This window comes from Triplophysa dalaica, chromosome 13 (genome assembly GCF_015846415.1).
Source record: "Triplophysa dalaica isolate WHDGS20190420 chromosome 13, ASM1584641v1, whole genome shotgun sequence".
In the NCBI taxonomy this organism is placed as follows: Eukaryota; Metazoa; Chordata; class Actinopteri; order Cypriniformes; family Nemacheilidae; genus Triplophysa; species Triplophysa dalaica.
Window position 1 is genome coordinate 10923530 of NC_079554.1, and position 26949 is coordinate 10950478.

Sequence of the window (26949 nt, forward strand, 5' to 3'; positions counted from 1 at the left end):
GAAGGCCGGCCAGTAGATAATTGCAGTAGTCCAGTCTTGATATGACCAGAGCTTGGACTAGCAGCTGAGAGGCATGCTCCGACAGGGATGGGCTGATTTTCATGCTATTATATGCTAGCTTTGTGCTAAAACATGCTGTCTTTGTGCTAACATGCTAGCTTCATGTTAAAATATGTTAGCTTCATGTTAAAACATTTTAGCATCTTCTTAACGCATGTTAGCTTTGTGCTAAAACAAATTAGCTTTATGTTAAAACATGATAGGATCATGCTAAAACATGTTAGCTTTGTGCTAAAACATGATTGCTTTGTGTTTTCTTCATGCTAAAACATGTTAGTATCATGCTAAGGCATGTTATCATGTTCGACATCAGCTAACTGATGTGACTTTGTCAACCCACAATAAGGTTTGTCCTCAACTTTACAATCTAGCTATTGTTGCATGATTCCATTTACAAACATTTTTTGTTATCAGTGCTTCTGAATGGCATGCACAGTCATTTTTATATTTACATTTAGTCATTTAGCAGACGCTTTTATACAAAGGAGTGTAGGAGGGTGAAAGTATAGGTGCAGATCCTGTGATAGTCTTGTAGGCTAGCATTAGTGACATGAATCTGATACGGGCTTCAACCGGTAGCCAGTGGAGAGACATGAAAAGGGGTGTCAGATGAGCCCTTTTGGGATGTTGGAAGACGAGGTGGCTGCTGCATTCTGAACCAGCTAGAGCGGTTTGATAGCCTTTGCAGGAAGACCAACAAGGAGAGCATTGCAATAGTCCAACCATGAGACTACCGGGGCCTGGACAAGGAGTTGTGCCGCATGCTCAGTGAGATAGGGTCTAACCTTTCTAACGTTGAATATGGCATATCGGTATGACCGCGTTGTCTTTGCAATGTGATCATTGAGTGGAATATTTGTAGTTTGAGTTATTTATTTACATTCTGTAACAACAAGAGCTACACACACACAATTTGCACATTTGTTTTCAAAATAAAAACTGTAAAATAAATATACAATAAAATACATAAAACAGAGTTTTTTTTTCCGGGGGAAATGATTTAAAAATGCAGATGTTTCTACAGTCATGAATTAATCATATTGAAAATACTTAAACATATATGCACATAGAGCCAACCGTACCTGCTGTGCCAGCAAACTGCACGAATCAAGAGGCAAAACGAGGGCAGAAAGTTCATGTGGTAACTTCAACGGGAAATGACAAACTGTAACATACAGTTGCAGTTTGCAGCACATGAGAGCCCGTACCATTATAACAAAAATAAGCGACAATGTTATGATTTACATGTACATATATTTATATATATTATTTACATACAAGAGGCGAGTAATCAGCGATGGTGTGTAGTATGTAGTGACTGAACTGAAAGGTTCATTGACAGTAGTTTTATGAAAGGAACCCATCAGTGTTCAGGTATTTTAACCGCAAATGACCTGCATTTATACTTTCACAAATTTATTCACACATTAGCCCTAATGGAATCAAAAGCAACTGCCCATTAGGAACAATGTTCCACTGTTGCGAGGAGGGGTGGTTTTGGAGATGGACAGACACGGATCTCCCGTCTTAGACTTTGTGGAAGTGAGACATCCGCCTGAGGAAGCAGCTGGACACAAAGAACAGAGAGAGAGCGATCTGGGAAATGAGCCACTGACAGAGTGCCCGGACTACTTATGTTTAGAAAGCTATGGGTTTTGTGGACTCGTCCGCCGAATCGCTCAGTACGTAGCTCATATTCGGAAGATTAATCTGCCCCTTTCCCTTTGGCAGATCCATAATAGAATGAGAATCTATTGGCTATTCTAACCAACAGAAAGCTTCTCTGTTTTGTCTTCTACCCTTGGCAGATCCTTCATTGGCCATTCCTACAGTGAGCGAGAAGCCATTGGCACCCATTTCTACACAGCAGCAGCTTTCTATTGGCTCAACCTTCCACAGCAAAGATTCTCATTGGCTAACAAGCAGAGAAAACATATAATCTGTTAGGCACAACAGTTGGTGTGGTAGGTAGAAGTTTAAAGAACCGTCAAATCTGGTTAAAATAATAACCCCTTAAACCTCACAAGAAAACAGCAACAACGTGATCCCAAAGCTGTCTGTACTCTAAACAACCCTATTTTTGTGATGATCACAACAGCATCAGGCTGGTTTTTGCCAGAACTTAACAAATAGACAGTTTCATATTCAAAACAAGCACAACATTTACAAATGTACAACTTATTACGCCATTTCTTTCGGTTTGACCTTTTCTTTTGAATAAAGAATCAATGCTACAAACGCTACTGATCTTCAGTCCACTATTACGGTTAAAGAACCACAAAGAATTGGAAACAAATGTGAAGCATTGCCATCGTAAAAATGCTTTTGTGTAAAATAAGACTTCTTTACAAAATGTTTCTACTTGAATTTAAAAATAACTTGACAAAGCGAATGAAGCTGAGTGACGATGTTTAAAGTGATCCTGAAAAACACTGTCTAAAAGTTTGATGCCTCATTAAAGTTGAATGAATGCTTCACTGGATCACCTCGCTGTCCCAAATTACATTTCCTGGTCGAGAGGACGTAACAAACCTAGAACATAATACTGCTACGTAACCGAAATTTCACTGAGTGTTTAAAGTAAACAATGAATTGCGATGGATGTAATGAACTAAAAAGTGTTTTTGAACACCATCCCTGGAAAACGAACTTCGCACCGTTTAAACAGGACAACTCTTTGGAGGTGACAAGAAAATAGATTCAGCTGCCAACTGACGAAATACTATCACCTATGTGCTAAACACAATGCAATAAGCAGCTCATTTTTGGCCTGCGCAGCAATGTGAGTATGCTTTAAAGGGTGCACCTTTAGTTATTGCTGCACATACATATACTTTCCTAATCAAATAGCTTTTGACATGTTTAATCTGCAAAATAGATAATAGTAAAATATCTGATTTACAATGAGGCTTAGTTTGTGAACAGCCTTGACAGCCACAAAGTTGCATTCAATGAGAAGCAAAGAACGCTTATATTTCTTTGTCTCTAGGTTAAATCAGCCCGCGTGACCTTTGTCGAGCACTAAAACTTGACAATTTGAAAAAAAAGTATTTTGCACTTATATCGCATATAAAGAATTCTATACAAAATCCTCCAGCAGACTCACAATGGAGATATATAGTACCATGGAATGATACCATCATTGATAACAACCTTTATCAACAATTTCCTATCATTTCAAAGGAAAGATGAAATCTTGAGAGCAATGAACACCATCGTTACCCTATCTGGAAGAAAACATCATATACGCAACGTGCAGAATAGGTGAATGTAAAGAATATGACTGGTCCTGGATCAGTGTTTTCCACCAAAGTCCTCAATGTACTGTATGCCAGACATCCATTGTTCAATGACTCTCAGCCGTGTCTAAGTAGATGAGTGCAACGTGATAGTCACACTGGTAGGGGACGTGGGCCCGTCCCTTCAATGAAGACATTATTATTGGAGAGCAGGGGTTGAGTAATGGTACTTTGACTGCCAACGGAGTTTAGCCGACTGACGTGAGAACTCGACTCCTCACGTGGTCCTGATGCCACTGGCAACTTGGAGCTGAAGTTTAGGTAAATCTGGAAAGAAGAAGAGAGAAATCGATCAGTTTGTATTTGGCTCTGAAAAATAAACATTGCATTGAATTGAAGCGTAAATTCTGCCTGTGTATTGCGCATTGCCCAGTGTACCAAAACAATTATGGAAATCAGGCAACAGTGCGAAATGTGTCCAGAAATTCTCTGCAAAACACAGTATGCATAGTGCAAATGTGAGAGGTACGTTGACACGACAACAATGGTATAAGAACTGAAAAGCTTTTCCTTTGTGTTTTTAAAAGTTTCAAATACGCACATGTCAAAACTATTTAGTCTCAAACGGATCAGCAAAAAAAATTATAAAACGCTATATCTTATGCAGTAGTTGCCGATGTCACATTGTAAAGAAACAGTACGTGCCATACACAGGTTTAACCCAAAATCACTTGATGACCACCCGTTGTTGTATATATATTTATTTTGAATTTTGTGTATGTAAATAATTTCTCCGCTTGTTGTATTGTAGTGTGGAGTAGCACAAACACAAATGTTTTTATAGATAAGCGGTTTTGTTGTTTACGGAGAACAGATAACAATATCCTTTTCAATAAATTGCAATTATTATAACAAAATTATATTCAAAATTTTGCCTTTTCAGGCCGCCGAAACAATTTAGTTTCAGTTTTTAGTTGAAAAATGTTGTGGTGTAAACGTACACTAAGAGGCTATTTATAATGAGCCTAATTTTCACGTTTATGTTATATTGACTTGAATTGAAATACTCGTGAGACAAGTTTTTAAATTAAGATGTTGTGCACAAAATGCAATTAAAACTTAAGGTTTTGTGAAATGCAGTGAAAGTACAAAGTTAACATGAAAAGATGAAGGTGAATAAAAACACATACATGTTTGGTGCTGTCCGAGATCTGCTGTTCGATCTTCTCCACTATCTTGCTAAATGACGGTCTCTTTAAGGGATCGGCATCCCAGCATGAATGCATGATCTCGTACCTGAAACACAGCAATGCTCAGCTTTAGTGGGAGTATTTCTCTTTTAACAAACAATAGTAAAGCCATTACGAATGCCACAACCCTCCTATCCCATCTTACTAAGTTGTCATTATGTTGTCATGCTTTTTAGGTGTTGAGTGATTTTACTGTCTCCTAACTACAAAACAAGCTACAATTAGAGACGAGCATAAACTCAAGAGTTACATTTCAACTGGTGCAAATTCAGGTGACTCCATGCGGTATCCCTCTTTGATCATCTTATAGAATTTCGAGTCCACTGGCATTCCCGGGTAAGGACTACTCCCTAAAGAAGCAGAGTATCAATGTAGTCAAGTATATCAGAGAGGCTTACAAAGCGAGCATACATTTTGAGATTAGTGTAACATACCGAGAGAGAAGATCTCCCACAGCAGAATGCCGTAAGACCAGGCATCACTTTCGAAGGTGTACACACACTCAAAGATGCTTTCAGGGGACATCCACTTAACCGGGAGACGTGCCTACAAAGAGAAAAACATTCCTTCCTCAACAACACTGAAATATGGGTTATCACATGACTGTACAGGAAGAATTTAGTCTGTAGGGTGTCTGTAGGGTATATGTAGGGTATCTACCTGTACCATCCTTATAAAAAATTCATAATGCAATCTAAGTAATATATATAATTATAAAAAGCATAGCTTTATGTGAAACCAGACAATGACCATCCATTATGTAGGTAAAGTCTGTATTTTCTGTTTGTTTCTTTGGGCTAGTCTTCAACCATTAAAACATGATGCAAATGGATGAGCATGTGTAGCACAAGACAGCATGAGCAACGTCAGAATTCTGCTTTTCGTAAATTCTGTACAAATAATTATGGTTTTATTGCACAACTATCAAGCTGATTTTGCATTAGCCCATTCCGGTGATTCACATCTAAAGCAAGTCTCACAATGCATGCAAGGCTATGGCATCTCAAACCGAGCCTTGTAATTTGTATCACTTCAGGAACACCACAAAATCTGCCTTAAAGCGCAAATCATAACAAGAAGAAGGTTGGCCAACTGACATATCAATTGCAAAAAAGCTTTTAAAAGAGCTTTTAACTGTAATTTAATTGTAACTAATTGTAACGTTTAATCTGTATAGGTGATGGGCACTTATGTTTTACATAATGATGTACACTTAATGGCCAAGTTCACGCCAAAATAAAAATTCTATTATCACCTTTTCCAAATGTTTATAAATTTCTTTATAGGAAGATATTTTGAAGAATGTTTGTAACAGGCCGTTCCCCAGTGTTCAGCAGAGCAAGGAAATGCATACAGAATAGGAAAAACTTGTGAATGACTAAATAATCACAGAATTAAAGTGTTGGATGAACAAATCCTTTTAGTCCTTGTTTCAAAACTGCTATGTTAACAAAATAATGTATGAATCAAGTCTATAAGTACAAGTTTGACATGGAAAATCAATTTGCTTCAAAAACTTAAAAATGAAAAGGATTAAAATGTCATCGTTACTAAAAAGACTTTGTTGGGGTTAATAACCACATATGTATATTGATCAGCGTTGAGGCTAAAATACACTACAAGACTTTTGCTCAGATTAGACTTGTTGCAGAAAGTCTGTGCCAGTCTGCAGATTTGATCAGTAAGAATGTTTCTATCAGAAACTTTCAAAAAGTCTGCAAGTATATGATGTCTAGTTTCTAACAATCTGTTCAGATTTTAAAAGTCTTTAAGTGTATTCCAGCCATTAGTGAAATTAGATCAAATTCAATATGAAACTTTGTTCACTTACATTGCCTTTGACAACATAGTTTGAGTCAGTCGTGATGTCACGAGCCAGTCCAAAGTCACAGATCTTAGCCACTCGGCCTTGGTCGAGAAGAATGTTCCTTGCTGCCAGGTCTCTGTGAATGCACTGCACAAACACACACAAACCTTAAACATAGAGATACAGGTCCAGATACACACACATTTGTTAAAGCAGGGCCTTACTTTAATACTCTCAATGTCTGTGCTGACATAACAAATTATTTTAACAGTGTCAGTATTCAAAACCTCATTAGCAAAGAGGTGTTGGAAATACTTTGCTTCTAGGTTAGCACAGAGGTGATGAAACTCATTTACTGAGAGTTAGAAAACTCAGGCCAGCTTGTCAATGTGAGTTATATAGTCAACTAGATGAAATAGCCCACCGGGCCTGCTGACCAGGTTGAGACGTGTTACTCAGCATGATCTTCATTGAATGTCTATGTGCTTGATAACATGAGTTTGTTCATGTGGAACTGCGTGTAACCTGACCCTGGACTGGACAAGGGTAATGGAATGTGAGCCTGTGGTTTCGTAGATGTAGAGCGAGAAGATCTGGAGTATGACATTACTACACACCCAGAATATAAAACTAACTAACTTCGAAAGACAGAAAACAAGAGAGGAGATGAAACGAGACGTACGTTCTTGGAAGCCAGAAAATCCATGCCTTTGGCTACTTGGTAGGAGAAGCTGAGAAGATCCTCAGTGTCCAGAGTCAAACCATCTTCCTGCGGAATCTCACTGACCGTATCTGAATCACTGTAGGTATCACCTGAACAGGGAGAAAATATTCCAATGTCATAAAATACTGAAAGAAGAACACAAAAAGAAGAGAAGATGAGATGAGAAAAGACCATCATTCTACCTTTATTAAGTGATCTTCTGTTTACTGAAGACAGAATTCCCATTTCAGAAGGCTTCATGGTCATGTAGCCGTTCCTGCTTTCACTGCGAGCAAATTTAAACCTTTCAGTTTACCTCGCTCCATGTAACTTGAAAAAAGACAATAAATAGCCATAAATCTCATCAATACGCTGATGACTGAGTTACCTTGCCTTGGGTTGCATCATGACATTTCTATAGTAAGTGTCTTCTCCCAGTGTACAGAAGTAGAAGGATTCTCTTCTTCTGCGCAAGAAGTTCAACAGGTCACCAAAACAGCAGTATTCAGTTATAACTAGAGTTGGACCTGTAAAAAAACATTTTAAAGTAATAAGAATTAATAATTTCACTCAATGTAATTTAATATAATTAAATAAAATTGATTCATTGTGTATTTTATTTATAATTTAAGAATTATTTATAAACAGCCGCAGATAAATTGAGAGTCCATTTCAGATACAGCTTTTCTGATATTAAAATGAACTATTTATAGGTATGTGTTTAGGTAAAATTATAATTATTGCTTTATTCTGTGAACTACTAACAAAAAAATATTGGAAATACCAAATTTCTAATAAAAATATTGTCTCTATTTGCATTTATTGACAGATGATGAAAACTGCAGAAACGGGTGAATATTACAGAAAAGATGCTCTGCATTTTTTTACCTCAAAGATTAGTAAATGTATTTAGGTAAAGTAAAAGAAATATCAAAGTTTTCATATGTCTTGTCATGATGTCAATCTTTCCCATTGCTGTTGGATGACTTTATGGCACTCCTCAGATTTGATTTTGGTGAAATTCAAGAGACACTGGAACGGAACGGCCACAAGACATCGAGCAATATTCATATGACATGAAAATTAGAAATGATCTCTTCATTTTCTCTGCGAATGTATAATATCCAAACATACAGTGTATAAGCATATGTTCTATGTGGACAAATGTAATGGGATGCCCACTTCTAACGAACAGGTTTGAGTGGTTCAGTCCTTTCCATGACTACAAATTGTAACACTACATAACATAATAATATTTTAGAGAATTGTTGTGTGCTTTAAATTTAACAGCAACAGTTTGGGTAGGGTCCTTTTCTTTTTCAAAATGACAATATTTCCCTGCACAAAGCAAGATTCAGAAAGAAGCGATTGACTCGCTCTAGTGTGGAATAACTTGACTGGTCTGCATTACCCAGACCTGAACCCAGCTGAACACATTTGAGCCAAATACTCAACACACAAACCCATTTTCATTCAGCCTCTTACAGCACACACATTTCCTGTACACAGGAGTGCCGGCATTTCAGAACAAAAAAAGGTCGTCCCAAAACTGTTGCAACAAAGACGGAAACAAAGTTCTTAACTATGTTATTGTGTAGTAACATGCTTATTATAAGGGACCTCCCAATACTTTCGTCCATATAGTGCATAAGCACTAAAAGCACATAGTATGTAGTGTCTCTAACCTCCTATAGTGCAGGCGCCAAGCAGATTCACAATGTTAATATGGTTGCCAAGATAACTAAGCACCTTCAGCTCTGACATCAAAGCCTCTTTTTCAGTGGCATGGGCACTTGCTGTGGGGCAAAAATGTGAAAAATAAAAACAATTCTTCTAAAAAAGCAGATCCAACATACATAGCAATTTTAATACATTGTTATTTTTATTAAAACTTATATCATTTAATATCATTTCCAACACTTTTCAGGTTTGTGTATTTTCTGGCGTGTCATTAAGTACAGCCAAAGTCACTGTTGCAACTGTTACTGTGCTACTCATATTTCAACATTACGGAAGCGCTCCTTAACTTACGTTTTAACATCTTCACAGCTACAGTCATCACAGAATCCGCTTTAGACATTCCATAAGCAGTGGCTTCCACCACCTTCCCAAACGCTCCAGATCCAAGAGTTTTTCCTGGAAACAAAAGTGATCGAAAAAGTTACAGACAATTGTTTGAATAGAAGCTGATCCAAAGTCATCAGTCAGTGGTAACACAAATGTTGTTTTTGAATCAAGGGGCGTGGTTTGTGGTCAAGAGGGATATGCTAGATCCTGTTAGATTCTGCTTGTTGACGGATCCTGCTGTTCCCTGATGTTTAAGATATGACAATATGTCATTAGGTTGATGGAGTGCCTGAGTTATGGTGCCAGAGTCATATACCATGAAACAGCCGATGAATGTCTCATCTTTGTCGCATGAAGAGGGGCTTTACGCTCTTATGCACCATAAACTTTTAAAGAATACAACTGATTTCAAACGCACAAAAAATGCCCAAAACAAGAATTCACAAGAAACCAAACAGAGAGGACAAAGTGTGTTCACTAACCAAATCTCAGCTTATCTCTGGGAAACTCCCATAGGTGGTCATATGGAAGCTGAGTAGGGTCAATGTACACGTAGTTGTTTCCATGGATACCCTCTATGACTTTCCATTGTATTTGGTATTTGGGTTTCTGTAAAAAAACAGACAGTAGAAAAAGAGAGAGAGATGGTGAGGGGTTTTAAAAGTCAAAAGTAAACTGACACCACAAGAAGTCTTGGGTTGTCATTTTGCAAAGATGACAAGGTAAAATATATATATCCCGAAACACGTATTTATAAACAAAACTTTTAAATGTATTTTTAAGGTTTCCATGATTATGTAGAAGTTTCCCTATAAGAGCTGTGTTTGCGAACAACCAGAGATGCGTGTGGGTGTTTATCTCCAGTGCTGCGTCGTAAAACATCAGGTCCTATGACTTGTTAAGTAAATAATTTTCTTGAGTGTGTATATAGTTTCATAGTTCCCCTAAGGGGTGGGAGGGTTGCCAGGTGTGACAGGTAAACTGCCTGAAGTATTACAGCTTAATCGAGTAACCAAAAAACTAGTTATGTTGGAATAACAACATAAGGTCCAATAATAAGCCACTGGATTCTTGTTTGGTTATAAAAGGTGAACGATTAAAACACATCCTACATTGCGTCTAGATTGTGTTTTTTTTTATTTGGCAGTGACTCAACATGAAATTCCAGTGAAATGAGTGCTATGATACCTGCATGTACTTGTAAGATAGCACAATAAGGATGAGAAGAAGGATAACTGCTGCGGCAACGAATCCGATAAGCAGGGGTGTGAAGAGCTCGTGAGGAATGGTGCTTTCTGTGAAGATTTAAACAACATGTAACCATCAGAGAGCTAAAGAGAAAGATGCTCATATCAGAGGACATGTCAAAAGAGCTTATGTAGACACCAAACCACAAATGTTGTTCTCCTAACTCATATAACACTAAATATCCATTTCATTAAGACCAAAGCTATTGAAACAATAAACTAAATTAATACTGTAAAAATACGGTAAAAAGCCGAAAGATTTCAGCAGCTAAAGTGCCAGGAAAAAAAATCATGTTTTCTTGTTATTTTACACCCAACGTTTACATTTTTCACCTTCTATTTCTGGATCTTTATTTTTACTGCATTCCAAAAATATGTGAAAATTCTTTAGAGTAAAAAAAGGACAAGTGCAAAAAATATTTTAAGTATTATAATACAATATACATCACAGTATTCAATAATGGTATGAAAACAGATTGAAAAACTTGTAAATTGTATAAGAATATAATGCAATTCAGTTGTATAAGAATACAATTTAGTATATACAACCACAGAAAAAAATAAGAAAAGATCATTGCGGTTACTTTATTATCTTAAATATTATCTTTAATAAAAACCTGCTTCATATTTCTTCTCATAAATTAAACAATATATTGCTGCTGTTCTTCTTTTTTTTTAAACAGCAAATATGAGCATACAGTACAAGGTTTCAGAAGGGCAGTGATGAAATACAGAAATCTTTTCAAGATACCCCCTGGTACCTGCTTAGAAACCCATTGAAAAAGACTGGTACCATCTAAAACCCCCCTGTTACGAACATCTATACTGTATGGAATCAATACACGTCCATTACAGCCAAAAACGACAGCATATCAGAAGCTAACTTTGGTACTTGAGCCAGAGTGGCAATGGAAATAAATACGAGTTGCCTACTGCTTTACTACTGTCCACAAACTGCTGAATTATATGTATAACAACAATATGCCATAATTGCATAGTGAGGCGTGAATAATCCTCACTAATGAACGATGCTAAAGCTCTTTCTGGCTCACTTTGGAAACTGTAACTGTGTTTTGGTCTTGCTAAAGTGTGCGTGTGTGTGTTCATGCGTGTTGTGTTATTGTTTTTCTATACTGTTCTGAGCGGCCTAGTAAAGCTCTTAAGCTGTAAGTAGCTTTCTCTCCATTTCAAATCAAAGAATGCAGACTCGGCAGGAAGTAATCCCCTGTAAAGCTGCCACTGGCTTTCGCAGTCTCCCACTTCTTCACCCTCTGTATATCCATCTATTGTATAACCCAATGCATCCAAAACGTAACCCAAACTCCACTGAAAAACACACAAAGAAATATATTCAGCATCCATCAGAGGCTTCATGGCTCTAGCAGCCTTGGGCGTGATGTCCCACTGGTTTTCCTGGCCAGGACCTACACAAGTTCCTCTATCACCCATAAGGCTTTCCTGAAGCTGTGGGGGTCTTTGCCGGCCCTACCTCAAAACCTCAAGCTTAACCCCTGACGGACTCCAAAAAAGGACAATGTTCAAATATGCTTTTTAACTTCAGGCCAATTTAGTCAAATGAAATGTACAACTTCTACGAAAAATATCTAAACACACCCGAAACCAACTTAACCGGGTTTGACTGACCTTTTGTTAACCATTTTATCCTAACGATATTACCGGATTTAACCAGGGCGACAAAAAACTGGCGATTTGCAACAAATACAACCCCAGCAGATAATCCCCAACAGTTGGTAATGCTGGGTTTACAAAAGAAACAAGATTAGGGCTAAAACTCTGCACCTCTATTTATATAACAGTCTGTCTTTATCTTGTCCTGCGTGAACCTTGTCTACACAGGTTTCAGTAGAAGGAAGTGGAATGATGTTCGCAGCTGGTTTGGATTATTTGAAATGATGTAGCCAGGAGACGGCTCACAGCTGGAACAAACGTGAACAGATGATTGAGTATGTTTCCTCTTGTTCAGTTTGTAAAAAATTCCTGGAAAACTGTAAGCACCTGGGTTGCGATCCCTAGCTTATGCAATACTGACATTCAAACTGACTAAGAGAAAAAGCAAATATTTGTTATGGAGATTTATAATGCATTTGTATGCAAGCCTGATCAATAAATGGGAAGAATATCCAACAATGGAAGACAACAAAGATGTAGATAAACTGAATATTCAACGACTTACAGTCAGACCTGTTACAGATAAACACGGCTGTCCAACCCACAGTGGAACAGTATGGTATGAATATTGTAATTATGAAGCTTCAATTATTATTTTCCAAATGGCAAAAAGTCTGGTTCAAAGGGCAGCGTATTGTGGCAATGAACCTGAAGACCGAAAGACGTAAAAGATTTTGTGATTGACATGAAAAACTGTGGTTTATACTGTCATTAAAAGTAATAGACTGACAGTCTCCAGAACAGCAAAGAAATTCAGAAAACATATCAACTATTTAACTACTTAAATTACAATGCTTATTTTTTCATGAAATATTGCAGCGATTATTGAAAATAGTTTATCTATGCGGGTCATTCTCATTTTAAAATTTGTATGCCCTTATAATCTTTAGTTAAAATCTGAAAATTCACTTTCTTCCTGTAATGACTATCAGGGGTGCCGCCAGAAATTCTGGGCCCTATGGAAACCAAAATTTCTGGGCCCCCTACATTTTTTACAGATAAAATTTAACCCAATAAACATGCCCTGTATACTTAAAAAAAGATACTTAGCACATTGCATAGTTAAAATGTCTAAAGATGAGTACAAAGCCTACAAAAACAAGAATTGTTTTTAGAAATATGTACTTGTTTACATAAAAGGGAGAACATTTATTATCTCAATTGCAATTGCAAGCACAAGAGAACATTATGTATTGACATATACTTAACATGAACAAGCTTTAGCTGGGTCAAACTGCTCATTCAGGAAACATCAGCTACAGTAGAGACACGTTTTATTCAATTTTATATTATATTTTTCTGGGGCATTTTATTCATATTAAGAACGTCAAGTTTGACAGTATCGATCTTAGCAGCCGCACTGTCACTTCACAGAACACACGACACGGCAAACTAATTTTGTAATTTTTGAAGCGTGTAGATTACTTTTTGTTTTGCGAAGTTATCATCATGTGGCGAACACAGTAGATAAGACGTGTTTAGAGGCTTCAATCTTCGCGAAGTTTCGCGCTCAGGCTCACCTTGTTCGGCTGAGACGGGGACGGGGGGTGGGGGACGTGGGTGTGCAGCAGCCGCTGAATCTGTGTCTACGAGACATGATAACCCGTCCCGGAGACAGCAGAGATGTTATTATTGTTGGATGTAAATCATAATTCAGTAATTATTTTACTAAGCTCGCTAGATAAAAGCAGGTCATGTAGCAACAAAAATAAGTTTTGGAATACAGGAATATGGCAAGCTACCTTCCTTTTTGAAAAACTGTGTGACATACTGTCGACTTTGGCGTTCTCTGTCTTCTCTTGACTTCTTTTCTTTCCGTTTTTGTTTCCCTGACTTTTGATGTGACGTGTCTGCGTGTGTCACTGTCTGCGGCAAGTCCAATAAGCAAGAGACGCTACACTAGCGAGCGCAGGTGGAATGAACCATTGTGAGAGGGAGCAGGGAGGGTTGTGACCGAAACAGTAAATACATTATTTGTTTTTTAAATATTAAATCTATGGTCAAAACGGACAAAATACACATTTAGTGCACGAGGGGCCCTAGCATATTTAATGTATGTATTAAAAAAAGAGAAAAGAAATAGGAAAATAAAAAGGGGGTCTGCTCTTCTGGGCCCTAAATCAGGCTGGGCCCTTAGAATCGTCCTAACCTTCCACCCCTTTACGGCGCCCATGATGACTATACATCTTAAATGATGTATGATAGATGGCTTAAGCGGAGCATCAACTCCTTCCCTTTGACTGTTAGTCAGCTGCCAGTTCCATTACTTATTCACAACTCCTTCCTGGTGGAACATTCTTCCTAACTCGGTCCGGTCAACCACATCTCTCACAACATTCAAAAAATTACTCAAAACCCATCTCTTCTGTGAATACTTGACAGACAAAACAAAACAAAAAATAACACTAACCCTCTGTCTTTCTCTCAACATGTAGTGGTCTAGCTTTTGTTGAAACCAGTTACTTTGTGTTGGCACCCATTGTAGTACTGCTAAAGTATGACATATCGCTTATTGCTCCCTAAAGTCTATGTAAGTCGCTTTGGATAAAAGCGTCTGCTAAATGACTTAATGTAAATTACTAAATGCAATCGCTGTTTTTATACATCCAATCAAATCGCAGAGAAAAACGAAAGCCACGCCCACTATTTTTCTCGTTAGAAATTCAATTTTTACACAGAAATGCTTCAAACTACGGAAGTAAACATGATCGCAACCTACAGTTCACAGGGACTTTAAAGATACAATTTGAAACTTCTTGACTCTATATCGCCATCTATGGTGAAACATAAATTTGCACCATACTTTACGTACACTTATCTTTACGTTGGTTGAAGCCAAATGACACCAAATGTTACAAACTGTGTAGCACCAAACATTGCGAAATGTGTTAAAACCAAGTTTTTTACAAAAAAATGTAAAGTTACTCAATAACTTATTTTTTATTTATTTTTAATCAGTAAAGTTACATATTTCAACTTTACTAATACAAATTGCAATCCAGAGTTCTGCTTCTGAAATCTAGTTAACTTGCCACTAAGTGCCTTGACAAAATGGGAGATCTTACAAATTTGATAACAATGAGACATCAGCAAAATCAGGAATGATTTAATCTTCCAAAGCACTAACTTATAAAACACAAACCTTTGTGCACCAACTCTTGGCAGTTGCGTAAATGCAAACAATCAGTATTGAGTACAATATGGATAAGAAAGTCAACAGACTGGGGGCAGACATTGAGTAACTGTGTGCTTTGTGAAGTCTTTGCTCTCTGTCTGAAGGAGTTTGTGTATGTGTGTTTGTGTGTGGTTAAGTCTTATTTACTCACCGCTGATAGAGAATAGAGTGTAAACAATTTCTCCGTTGGCAGATGCAACACATTCAAGGGTGGGGTAATTGTTCTTGGTGATGTTTAGACGACTCTCCACTGCGCCTTTCCCATATGGGGGATTTGTCATGGTTACAGTGACGACATCTTCCTCCTCTTGAGTAGCATTCAGCAAATTAGAGCACCTGAAGAGGCGTGCATACAACTTAAGAATTCATTATTTGGTAGTTGTAGAAATGTACTGTCACATTGTTTTCCAAGAAACTCTGCATCAGAGAATCTATGAACAAAACCTATGAAAACACACACAGAGGTCTGATGCCTGGAATCATTTACATGCAAAACAATGTTTTGAATAAAACTGTTAAGATAAAGGAGACACATTTTAAGTTACTTAAATGACGATTGTGTGCGTTTGCATAAAAGCCATGCATATCAAAACACACAAAATGATCAAAAAGTACACCTGGTAAGATGTCTCAAATGTGTCTCTTGTTAATATTTGTCAGATTCGTGATCAGACTCTGAAGGGATCACTTGCAGCAGACAGCTTTCTTTCAAATGCTGTCTTAAACATCTTAAACACTTGTTTTGTCGTGATGGCTGATTGACAGGTCAGGAACACATCATCAGCGCAAATATTTACACTACAAATATGGTGCAACAACTTCAAATGTGGATTCAGTGACCCAGTCTAGGGCTCTCACAATATCAGATTTTCGCTACACTGTTTTTGTGGCCGAAATAATTCACAGTATCATATTATCGTGACCACGTTGCACTTTTTTTTTTATAAATAAATGAAGCAAACAGTCAAATTCTTCTTTAATTTTGTCTTTTGTCTGTTATTTGGTTAATGAATCACACTTGAAATACATTTGTCTCATTGTGACTCACAATTTTAAATAGGTGCTGAATAGTTTATGATATTGTGTATGTGAATTAATACATATATTTATATATACCAAGTTTTTATATATCACAATTGTTGTTAAAACTGGTATATTGTGACGCCCATAGCCCAGACACAATTTGTACACAAAATTGAATTTTAGTGTTTACTCCCGTATAGCCTTCAATAATTCTTTTCTTGACGTTTTTATCCATATTTCTTTGTTAAAAATCAACAAAAGGTGTCATTTACCAAGTGCATTCAATGTGCATACAAAAAACCTGTCTCCTTATCAATTTACCTAACTAAGCTTTTATGCAATAACAATTTATTAGTTGAGCTTTTGCTTACAATTTTACCCGGAAATGTCAGTTGGACATCATTTAATATTACTTGGACGTCAACCCGCATAAATGTAACCTGCAGTTTTGTGTTTCAGACAGAGCTTGGAATAGACCGGTAAAAGTTTAGGTTTGCAGCTTTAAGAAGGCAAAATATCAAGCTATGATTTAAAAAGCCTTGAGGGCTTTGTTTTCAGAAAACTGAATGCTGGGATGTCAAGTGCTTTGATTTATTACTCTACTAAATGCTACTTTAAATTAGATTTGAGCAAACAAACAAAAAAGATGACTGCTTTTCATTCTTTGTGTTCTCACTGTATTATTGATCAATATCCTAAATTGCTTTGTCAAAATCACTCGACTGGAGACAGAAAAGGCCTGGGGCCGGCATAGCAAATGAATGAGATCAAAAGACAAATTGCACTGCTGTTTACATGCTCATATTGTAGCAGTCCATGTTATACTGATCGGATTTGATCATCATGAGGAATAGATAAGATAAACCTGTGACTAAGCCTGTGCTGAGGTGTTCTCTCAATGCAGTTACCATCTAAGAATAAACAACCCCATGGGAGCGGCTTTTTCCCATGGCATGGGCAGTGTCACGTTGAATGTGAGCTGTCAATCAACCGGATGATGTCACAATTATGACAAATTAATTTAATACTGAATGTACAATAATCTTTTTGATTACAGTTAAACTCAATACCTTTTTACGGTCTCTTTTCATATTCTTTCTATAGGTGATTTTTATCGTACATATATATATGTATTTATATATATAGTATATATAAAAAACAACATACATACCTTAAATGGGGCTGGTCGCAGTAATACCATTTGATCTGCGGGGTGGGGTAACCCTCAGCCACACAACGCACCTGTCCATCAATCGGCCCGTCATGGGACACAATCTGAGGTTTACCTAAAAATCAAAGACAGTTTTAGGCAAGCTGGACATTCTTGGCTAGTGAGATGCATGTTTGTACAGCTGTCTCACTGCGCATGCTGTCCTCTTTCCAAAACAAGGACAACTTTAAAGTGCCTATTTTTGAAGTCTTTAAAACCGTTTTTTAACAGGTAATCAGTAATTCTGACATGCAACGGTCATGTATTTGCACTCTTTTGTGTTTGCTTTTAGGCAGTTCAAGTAGGCCTCGACTATTGTTAGTGGGCTGTTAGCTGGTGTCTTACAATAACAAAGAAGAGCTTCAAACCAACAAAAGGAGTTAATGAAGAGCACAATGCAGGAGTAATTTTGATTGATACCTCTTGAATGAGAGCACACACAAGGATCATTGGTCACACGTTTTGAATTCCTCTAAAACAAACGGAAAATCCAAATATTTGCCATTTGCATTAAATGTTTTCACTTACTTATAACGTGGACCTCGAATCTTTGATGGATAGTAATGTCTCGGTTTGAGCATGTGAAGGTGTACACGCCACTTTCTGACACCTTGAGACGGACAAGCTTCAGCTCGCTGGTGTAACTGATGGATTAATTAAACAAAACATTATGTATTTCCTATAATATTCTTGGAGTGGTTATGATCTAAAGAAATTACGTAAATGTACTGTTTGTTACATGCCATGACTGCTACTGAAACATTAATCATTCATGAAATATAACTTTTGAACAATGAAACTGAATAAAGCAATGGACCTCCACTTAGATAACGTACCTGTTCCCATGTGACCGGCTGGTGATCACATGATCTGTAGTGTTGGTCAGTCTTAGACCACTGTAGCTCCAAGAAAATGAATGAGGTTTTGGGTAGGCGTCCATTACCACCCGCAGGGACAGACTTTCTCCAGCTTGAACTCTTTTTGTGCTGTTCTCAACACTTGTTAGGTTAATGAAGCCTTTACCTACACACATACATAAAACAATCACAACATCTTTATCTCGGAAACCCATCTTACAGCCGTACAAGTTATGTTTTTTGGATCAGTGTGACTTCAACATGTTTTTATTTGCATTTATTTGCAGAAAACTGAAGATCTTGAATTCACATATTCTTGTTTACGTGAACAACACCAAGTTTTTACATGTGTTTTAGGATTAATTCTAAAATATGAATATATGATCAAATAAACCAGATTTTTTATGATATTCCTGGGGTTTGTTTCTGTTGAATTTCATGGACTGGAATTGCCTCAATACAGAAATGCTTATTAAATTGGTCTCAATTTGTTTCCACCGCTGTATATCAACCAACACCTCTCGACCTGACCTGTATTTAGGTTCACAGCTGTGACACACATATTTCCCACAGTGTATGTGGGGATGATACACACACGTAGTATGCTCTACCTAGTCTTTTTGTTTCACATGAGAAAAACAACCTTGTAGAGAACCTACCATAGATATTGACCGAGACTAACTTTACGCTGGTCCCTTTCTCATTCATGGCCTCACAGCTGTAATTCCCAGTGTCCCTTATTGTGACGAAGGGCAGGTTTAGGGTGGCCGTCCGCACGTGAGAAATGGGCTCAGTCAGGAGACGGGATGTCTGCTGCACTGACGGTTGCTTGACACATGCGAGAGGAAAGCAAACACAAAGCTTATTAGGTAACCTAATGGGAGAGATGAAGGGACAGAATTCATCTTGGGTGTGCGAGAAGGTGTGGTTCATATGAAACCTGGATAGTCACACTTAATCTAATTTGCCCTTAAGCATTTCATTAAGTACAAAACTATTTTTCAGTTTTATGCACGTACTCAATGCACGAATACTGAACTGTTCACTGGAACACAGATCAAATTAAGAGATAGTTTATATTAAAATACTGCCATCCGTTATTTACCCTCATGTTGTTTAAAACCTGTATATGAGTCTTTCTTCTGGAACACAAAAGAAAATGTTTTGAGAAATGTGTCAGTAGTTTTGTGTCGATACAATGAAAGCCAACGAGGGCCAATGTTGTTTGGTTAACCAACGTTTGGCTGAAGAAAGTCATACAGGTTTGGAATGACATGAGGGTGAGTAAAGGATGATTATATTTTCAGTGTTTAGTGTACCATCCCTTTAAGTTGATATACACTTGTGTTTATCTGTGCTTTAATTTAGTAAATATTGACATTTCACTTTATGCTGCTGTGGGTAGTTTTTCTAACTATATATACATATGCAAATGTTCTCTTTAAGTATCACAAGTGTAAGAGATGTTTGTGAGGTTTGTGAGAGGCTCTTACCACTCCATGTGGAGCCTTCCACTTGATCGTGATGTCGCTGTTGACATTTGAGGTGGAGCAGGATAGGGAAAGTTTTTCCCCCTGGGTGAGCAGAACTCTTTGAGGCTGCCCCAGTGCGATCGGAGGGAGTGCGTCTGGAACTATAAGCAAAAAAGTATGCCACATTGTATCAGAGCAGCAGGAAATTATGTGAAAGGAAGAGAATCAACATGCACATGTCTGGTGTGTCTGTAAATGTGTCTCGTCATTTTCTCTCACCGAGCCGGACGTTGAGTTGATATCCCCCAGATTTAACAGTGGCTCCCTGCAGAGTCCCGACACAGACGTAGCATCCCTCGAAATCCTTCCTAACGTTATTTAGCGCCACACCCGTCTCGGTACTGGACGAATATCGCAATCTGTCAGGCAAGGGTTGCCCGTCGCATTTCTCCAAGTGCAGGTCTTGCATGTTAGGGTCTGTCGCCAAGCACGGGATCGTGACAGTCTCTCCTTCTCCTGCAACAATGTCGAACACGATGCCCCTCCTGAAGGGATTTTCAGGATCTGCTGAGAGGAATGCTAAATCAAAAACCAATGAAACACAACCAAGGGGGCTTAGACTTTATGACATCACAGCTTCGAGAAAGAGAGAGAAAGCAACAAAGTGAGAAAGTGAAAATTTAAAATACCCTCCATCACGCGAATGAAATAAATGATAAACATTTTCCGTGTTTACATTTGTGTAGGCTTGGAAATAGTTAATTCCTGGTGTAAGTGTGAAATGTCAAAACTGTCAAGTTTCAGTTTGAAGAGTTTATTATTATGGAATGATCTACATGAAAATTAAAAAAACATGGAGGTACACATAGAGGTCATGCAGGTCTTGATGATTGGAAGCACTTAGGAAACAGATCTGTTGGCACCCTGCGTGCGCACAAAGTATGTTTTTTGCACAATGTGTAACCACACATGAGGATCAAAAGTGCTGGAACGTGTGTATCAAAGTGAAGTAGAGCGAGCCAGAAAGATTAAGTGTTATCAAGAACTACAAAAACATGAAAGGACACTTAAATGTGCGGACATAAAAAGATAAAAGTGTGCTGATGGAAGTGTAAACTACTGTACTGTAATACTGTACTATAACTACTTATGGCTATACATACATATATACATATATACATATAAACGATCAATAACGTATACTATTTCCAACATAAAAGCATGAAAAGTGTATACTATACCTGCACTCACATGCAGGTACAACAGAGACATCTCTAAAAAAGGTCATGAAACAATTCCTAACATACTGCCCTACAGACATGTCACTCAGCCCATTAGACATTTTATTACATAAAATGATAACATCCTTTATACACACCCCCACAGGTGTAAAAGTTCAGTTTACCTTTAACATACACATAGATGGAGCTCTTTTCACCAGACTCTTCCCGACAGGAATATTTGCCCATGTGTTGCGGGCCTGCTTTGGGCACTTTAAGAATTGTGATCAGGCCCTCCCTTTGTTCCTCCTTTATGGTCCGCGTTGGACGATCTTCTCGCAGCCAGCGCACCGAACTGTTACTCTGGCAATGCAAAATGAACTTTCCGTTCAGCGGAACTGTTAGCTGGGGTCCGTCCGGGGTGATGGTGGGCCTGGACCTGCCTGAGTGGTTTTAAACATGGTGAATGTGAGCCAAAGGTGTAAGATGAAAATGTTTAAAGGTGCAAATTTCAAAAAAACTGTTTGTCAATATAATGATATCTTTAAACTGCAGTTGGTCAGACAAACAGATAGTCACGCCCTAAAATCAAACTAATGGTTATTTTTTAAGGTTAAATTAATTTAGACTTGACAGGTTGTTTATTTCTGACGAAATATAATATTTCATATAATGTACCAAAATTATCCCAATCTTTCTCAGACATGAAAATGTCTACATGATGTTTTATTAGTTACTCCTTTAAAGGAATAGTTTACCTTCAAGATTAAAATTCTGTCATTGTTTTACATTGTTTGTGGTGTCATTTCAAACCTTCGTGACTTTCTTTCTTCTGCAGAACACAGAAGAAGATATTTTGAAAAATATTGGTCTCCATTGACTTGCATTGGTTTTGTGTCCATACAACAGAAGTCTATGTGGACCAACGGTTTTTGGTTACGAACATTTTTCAAAATATCTTCTTTTGTGTTTTGCAGAAGAAAGAAAATCACACAGGTTTAAAATGACTGAGTGAGGAAATGATGACAGAATTTTCATTTGGAAGGTTAACTTTTATTTTTAATAAAAAATAATTAATGTTATACACCAAGAACATTAATTTATATGAAAAAACAAAGTTGCATAAATGACAGTTAAGGATAGAAGGTTTCATAACTCAAAAAATCCGAAACAAGCGAGTGTTCCGAGTTCCTCTTATTCTAATTCTATTACAATCTGATTTCAGATAGTATACCTGACCTCACAGGAATTTGTTACTATTTTATATGGTAAAAATTCATATAAATTCATGTGAAACGCACATCATGTATGTATTATTGGAAAGTTGAAGAAGATTATGCTCCAAAAACCTCTTGATTTCTGAACATGGCTTTATTTTCCATTAAATGTGCTGCACTGTTCAACTTAAATCCTGCTACAAATAAGAATTGTAAAAGTATTTGTTGATGGAAATGTGAAATGGCCTGAAAAGAAATGTGCGTTTGAATGTATAAATCCTCCAGTCCATTATTAATTAAGAAAAGTTTTTTCCCCTAATCACATGAATGGAAGAACATTGGGAATAATGAAAGAATAACTAAGGGAGAAAATAAGATAGAAAGAAAACCATGATGTGTGACATAAAAAATGCACCTGGTGTTACATCTCAAATATCAAATATCACCATATCAATTTTATATTTTCTAAGTATTGTAAAAAAAACAGTAATATAAATGTTAGTGTACCTTTAAAGAGAGAAAGTGAGATAGAGAGAGAAAGAGAGAGAGAGACCAAGAAAAAATATATCATATTTTATACATCTGTCCTTTTGCAACAACATAAATGTTTACAATAATGATATAAAAGGAAAGATGTGTGCATGGCAGCATATTCAAAATGAATGCATAAACACAGTCTTCCCTTTTATTTCAATGGTAAATCTTTCTACGTTGTTCGAGTTTCTGAGAAAGTAGCAGAGAAATGGGGGCTGGAGGGGGTTTTCAAAGGCTCCCATCATTGCTTCAGGCATGAGATAACCTGATAAAAAACTGTGGTTTGGCCCCAATGCATTGCTTGCTTCATTGCAAACTGTCACTCTGTGAAAAGTAAACGGTAACTGTGAGGTCAGGCGCTTCTTCCAGGGAAGAGCCCTAACATAACAACAACATGTCTTTTCCATTGGTTAAACACCAGGGCTGCATTTATCAAGCTTTTCAAAGTGCCATTTAGTCTTAAGTGCTGAGAATTGAAGAAGCTAACTCCTACTTCAAAACCTAAGCAAGATATCAAATTTCTTTAGGTAAGAAAGGTACTCTCCCAATTATTTAAGACAGCTCGATAGGTCTTTCAAGTGCTTAGGAGTTGCCACTAGGGGCTTGTGATGGCAATGAGGAGACAGAGACATGTGGTGGACGGAGGGGTTGGCCAATGGAACCCTATCATTCCACATTATTCACTTTTGTACAGTATGAATTTGCGAAAGGCATTTATTAATGAAACAACATCTACACATATTTTTTCATAATCGAATTAATACATTTAAGAAACACCAGATAAAAGGCACGCATATGTCATTAATGTTGGGCGCATTCGAGTTATACTGTATTGTTCTTAATGGTATGTTTGATTTCACACGAAAGAAAAGATTTATATCGAAAATACCTGAAACGTCTTTATTGTCATATGTGTGTTGAATAAAGTCAGAGCACTCTACAGCAAACAAAGGTTATTTCCATTTAAACGAGTTTCTCATGGCTGTTATCAGAAAGCCCTCAGCGATCTGCGTTTTGAAGAAGCCCGACGTAAAACAGTCACGCTGTAGACCTCTGGCGTTACTTCAGATGGGATTTGAGTGAAACCCACAGAGTTCCCTTGTGTTCAGTATTGTCCAATCGTTTCAATCCGCTAAAAGTGGTTCTTTAAAAATATATTTTGCTCTAGTCACTGTACTCACAGCACTGCTGGCAAACAAAGAACTGAACTTAGTGAAAGGGATAGTTCAGCCAAAAATTCTGTCATCATTTACTCACTCAATTGTCACTTCTAAACTGAATGACTTTCTATCTTCTGCAGAACACAAAAGAAGATATTTTGAAGAATGTTGATAACCGAACAGCGGTGGCACCCATTGACTTATATTGTATGGACACAAAACCAATGCAAGTGAATGGCTGCCGTCGCATTTTTCAAAATATCTTCTTTTGTGTTCTGCAGGTTAGAAGTGACAAGAGGGTGAGTAAATAATGACAGAATTTAGATTTTTTTGGGTGAATTATAACTTGAATGCGACAACGAAATCCTTTAATATGACCAAGGAAATTGGAGATAACTTGACCAAAAACCACACGAGGTTTGTCTTCCCCCCCAAAACACAAGTTAAACGGGGGAGACGCCAGTTTGCGAAGCCAAACAAGTCAGGTCGCAGCATGCCAAACCAATGTGGGTTTTTTAGGAATTTCCGGTCATTTACATATAACAGTTATCCATGGGGATGGGATAAAAGAGCAAAATTAAACACAACTCAGAGCATCATAACACCAACATTATTGAACCGTTTTATTACGCTCGTGATGAATTGCGTATCATCTAGATAACGTATCCTCACAAGTTTTGTCTACTGCAACCGGATCACTACCCGGATCTAAAGTACACGAAGCTGTCATTTCTGCATCACGCTTCGATGTGCACTTCGCTTACAGGTGACACAAGCTGCTGGTAACTGTTTCTACACTTGTTGCATTGCGCACCTGCACCGGAGACCGGCACGCGCGAGCTGAAGTGTTTAATTATTGAGAGCAGCGCGAGAGGATCGGCTATAGTTTACATTCTCACCTGCAGCTCTCCGGATCAATATCTCGTTTCAGCGATCGGTTCCCTTAACCACCTCAAATAAACGCCAGTCTATAGACGCACAGACCCGTCTCCAAACGGACACCAGGCTATTTGATCCATTTGGATTATCGGTGTAAATTCTCAAATATATTCAGAATATTTATAAAAACTCCGGTCTGTGGCGCACTCAGGAGTGTGTGGTGCCGAAGCTTATCACGATATTATGATATTCATTATGGGGAAAATAACAAGCATGGTATTTTCGAGGCTTTATTACGAGCATACATTACTTTAAAGTGATAAGCAACAGGTCCATTACTTTTTGCAAAGACTAGGCTGAGCAAAACATATATCGTTGAGTAATACATAAACTAAAGAATAATTCAAGAAGGCTCACATTTCGTCTAAGCTTACCTTTACGAAAATAAACCAAAGTTTACCTATAGACGGCCTAAATGCATATTTGTTATTCTATTTTTAAGAACACCATATTTACCGTAACTGTGATTAACTCTCCTAAGAAAAATATGAATCAATTCTGCATATTACTATAATAAAATCATAGTTCATTTCCCAATAGATATGCAAGAAGTAACCTATACAGCAAATGCCGTATGTCAACTGTACAATAAATAACTTTCTGCATTCTTTTCTCTTCCCTTGAAAACAAAGTGAGGCAAGAAAAGGATCCATAATGATAGACTACAACCACCGTCCTACCTGGTTGGACGATGAACTGCAACAAAACAGTAAAGAGAACGCAGCGATAGTCCATTGTTATAATTCCATCTATCTCATGTGTGCGTGAGTCCGCTCGGTGAGTCGGTAATACCGCGGAACGGTCGCCAGTGTAGCAAGCGCTTCTGTCTTAAAGGGACAGCGTCGTTTCTGTCTCGTATTCTGCACGTCGGGTCATGCGGAACGACTCATTAGGATGGGCGGGACGGGGATGTAACATCAACATTAACAGTCATACCTGAGGCGGACAAATAAGGGCATTGTGGTGAAAAGTGCCTTACACGTGGCTTATCAAAAACAGAAACTCTGATAACTATAACAATAATATGATTACTAAAGCTAGATTAGTTGTTGGCATTAGGGCTGATAAGGGGCTATCTGAGAGGGAGGATTTAAAAGTGACCTTCAAATTCAATAAAACCTACCTAGGGTAATCAAGTTACCTCATGAGAAAAATTGTTTCGAATATAGAGCCATGGGTAATGATATACAAATAAATTAAATATTAACTTTTTCTGGCAAACAAAAGGTTTTACAGCCTGATGTGAAACGTTATGACTTCATTTGGCACTTTATGCCAAATAAAACAAGATATTATGGCTTTTATCAGTTATCAGTTGATGCAACAAAACATCTGTGCAGATCTTTTCTCACTCTGTGAGTTAAGTCTGAAAATTAATATAAATGAAAACAATCAGGCCTAAGTGCATGTGATAGCACAGTTTTTATGCATTTGTTTTTCATTATTTTCTGTGGGAGGTCTTCTCCGTTTCTGTACAAATGTTCTTTCCTCATAAGATCCGTTATAATGGGCAATATATTGACTTGTAAATCTAGCCAGAAAAAAGGGCTATTTTTTTAGTTTATACTTATGTATGGTTGCAGCTCTTGTATTATATTTTATGTATTACTTACCTTTTATTTATTATATTTTTTCTTCAATTTTTCTCACTCTATCATGTAAAATATCAGGATTCCCACCCCCTATTCACCAACTTAAGCCATAGTACTCATATGATTTATCATGAATGTTTTGAAATACACATGTAGTTTTCTTCCATATTAAAGATAAAATAGACAAATCTGTAATAAAACTTTTAACAGTATATTAACTCATAATTATTTATGCCAGGAAAATTACGAATAAATATAAAATAAACCTTAATGAAGTTATGCAAAAAATAATTATATATCAACCATTCTGCACCCTGAATATAAAGTGATTCTGTTACGAAGAATATTGAAAGATCTTTTTTAACATTAATATTTCCAAAGTAACATTAATTATACGTAGTATTCCAATAATAAACATTGTACATATCATTACTTTGGATTTATAAGGTTCTATCTGACGTTTTTGATAATATTGAGTTATTTACATA

The 26949-nt window shown here is 37.3% G+C and overlaps 1 protein-coding gene across 3 annotated transcripts; it reads right to left on the minus strand.

Annotated features, from left to right (window-relative positions):
• Nucleotides 1-899: 899 nt before the first annotated feature.
• Nucleotides 900-25682, minus strand: kita (KIT proto-oncogene, receptor tyrosine kinase a). Of its 3 annotated transcripts, none has more exons than XM_056764858.1 (21): nucleotides 25550-25682; nucleotides 21205-21462; nucleotides 20079-20363; nucleotides 19821-19960; nucleotides 18987-19155; nucleotides 18307-18493; nucleotides 17999-18114; nucleotides 17432-17546; nucleotides 15389-15573; nucleotides 10315-10421; nucleotides 9609-9735; nucleotides 9091-9195; nucleotides 8745-8855; nucleotides 7448-7586; nucleotides 7263-7345; nucleotides 7039-7169; nucleotides 6381-6503; nucleotides 4984-5095; nucleotides 4800-4899; nucleotides 4490-4595; nucleotides 900-3626 (listed from the first exon to the last, which is right to left on the minus strand). In XM_056764858.1, exons 1-21 carry the CDS (start codon nucleotides 25602-25604, stop codon nucleotides 3453-3455), a joined length of 2928 nt encoding a protein of 975 aa, XP_056620836.1. In that variant the 5' UTR covers nucleotides 25605-25682; the 3' UTR covers nucleotides 900-3452. The 3 variants fall into 3 exon arrangements, with proteins under 3 accessions (XP_056620836.1, XP_056620835.1, XP_056620833.1); XM_056764857.1 differs by having other exon boundaries at nucleotides 20079-20366; XM_056764855.1 differs by having other exon boundaries at nucleotides 20079-20378.
• Between the last annotated feature and the right edge of the window lie 1267 nt (nucleotides 25683-26949).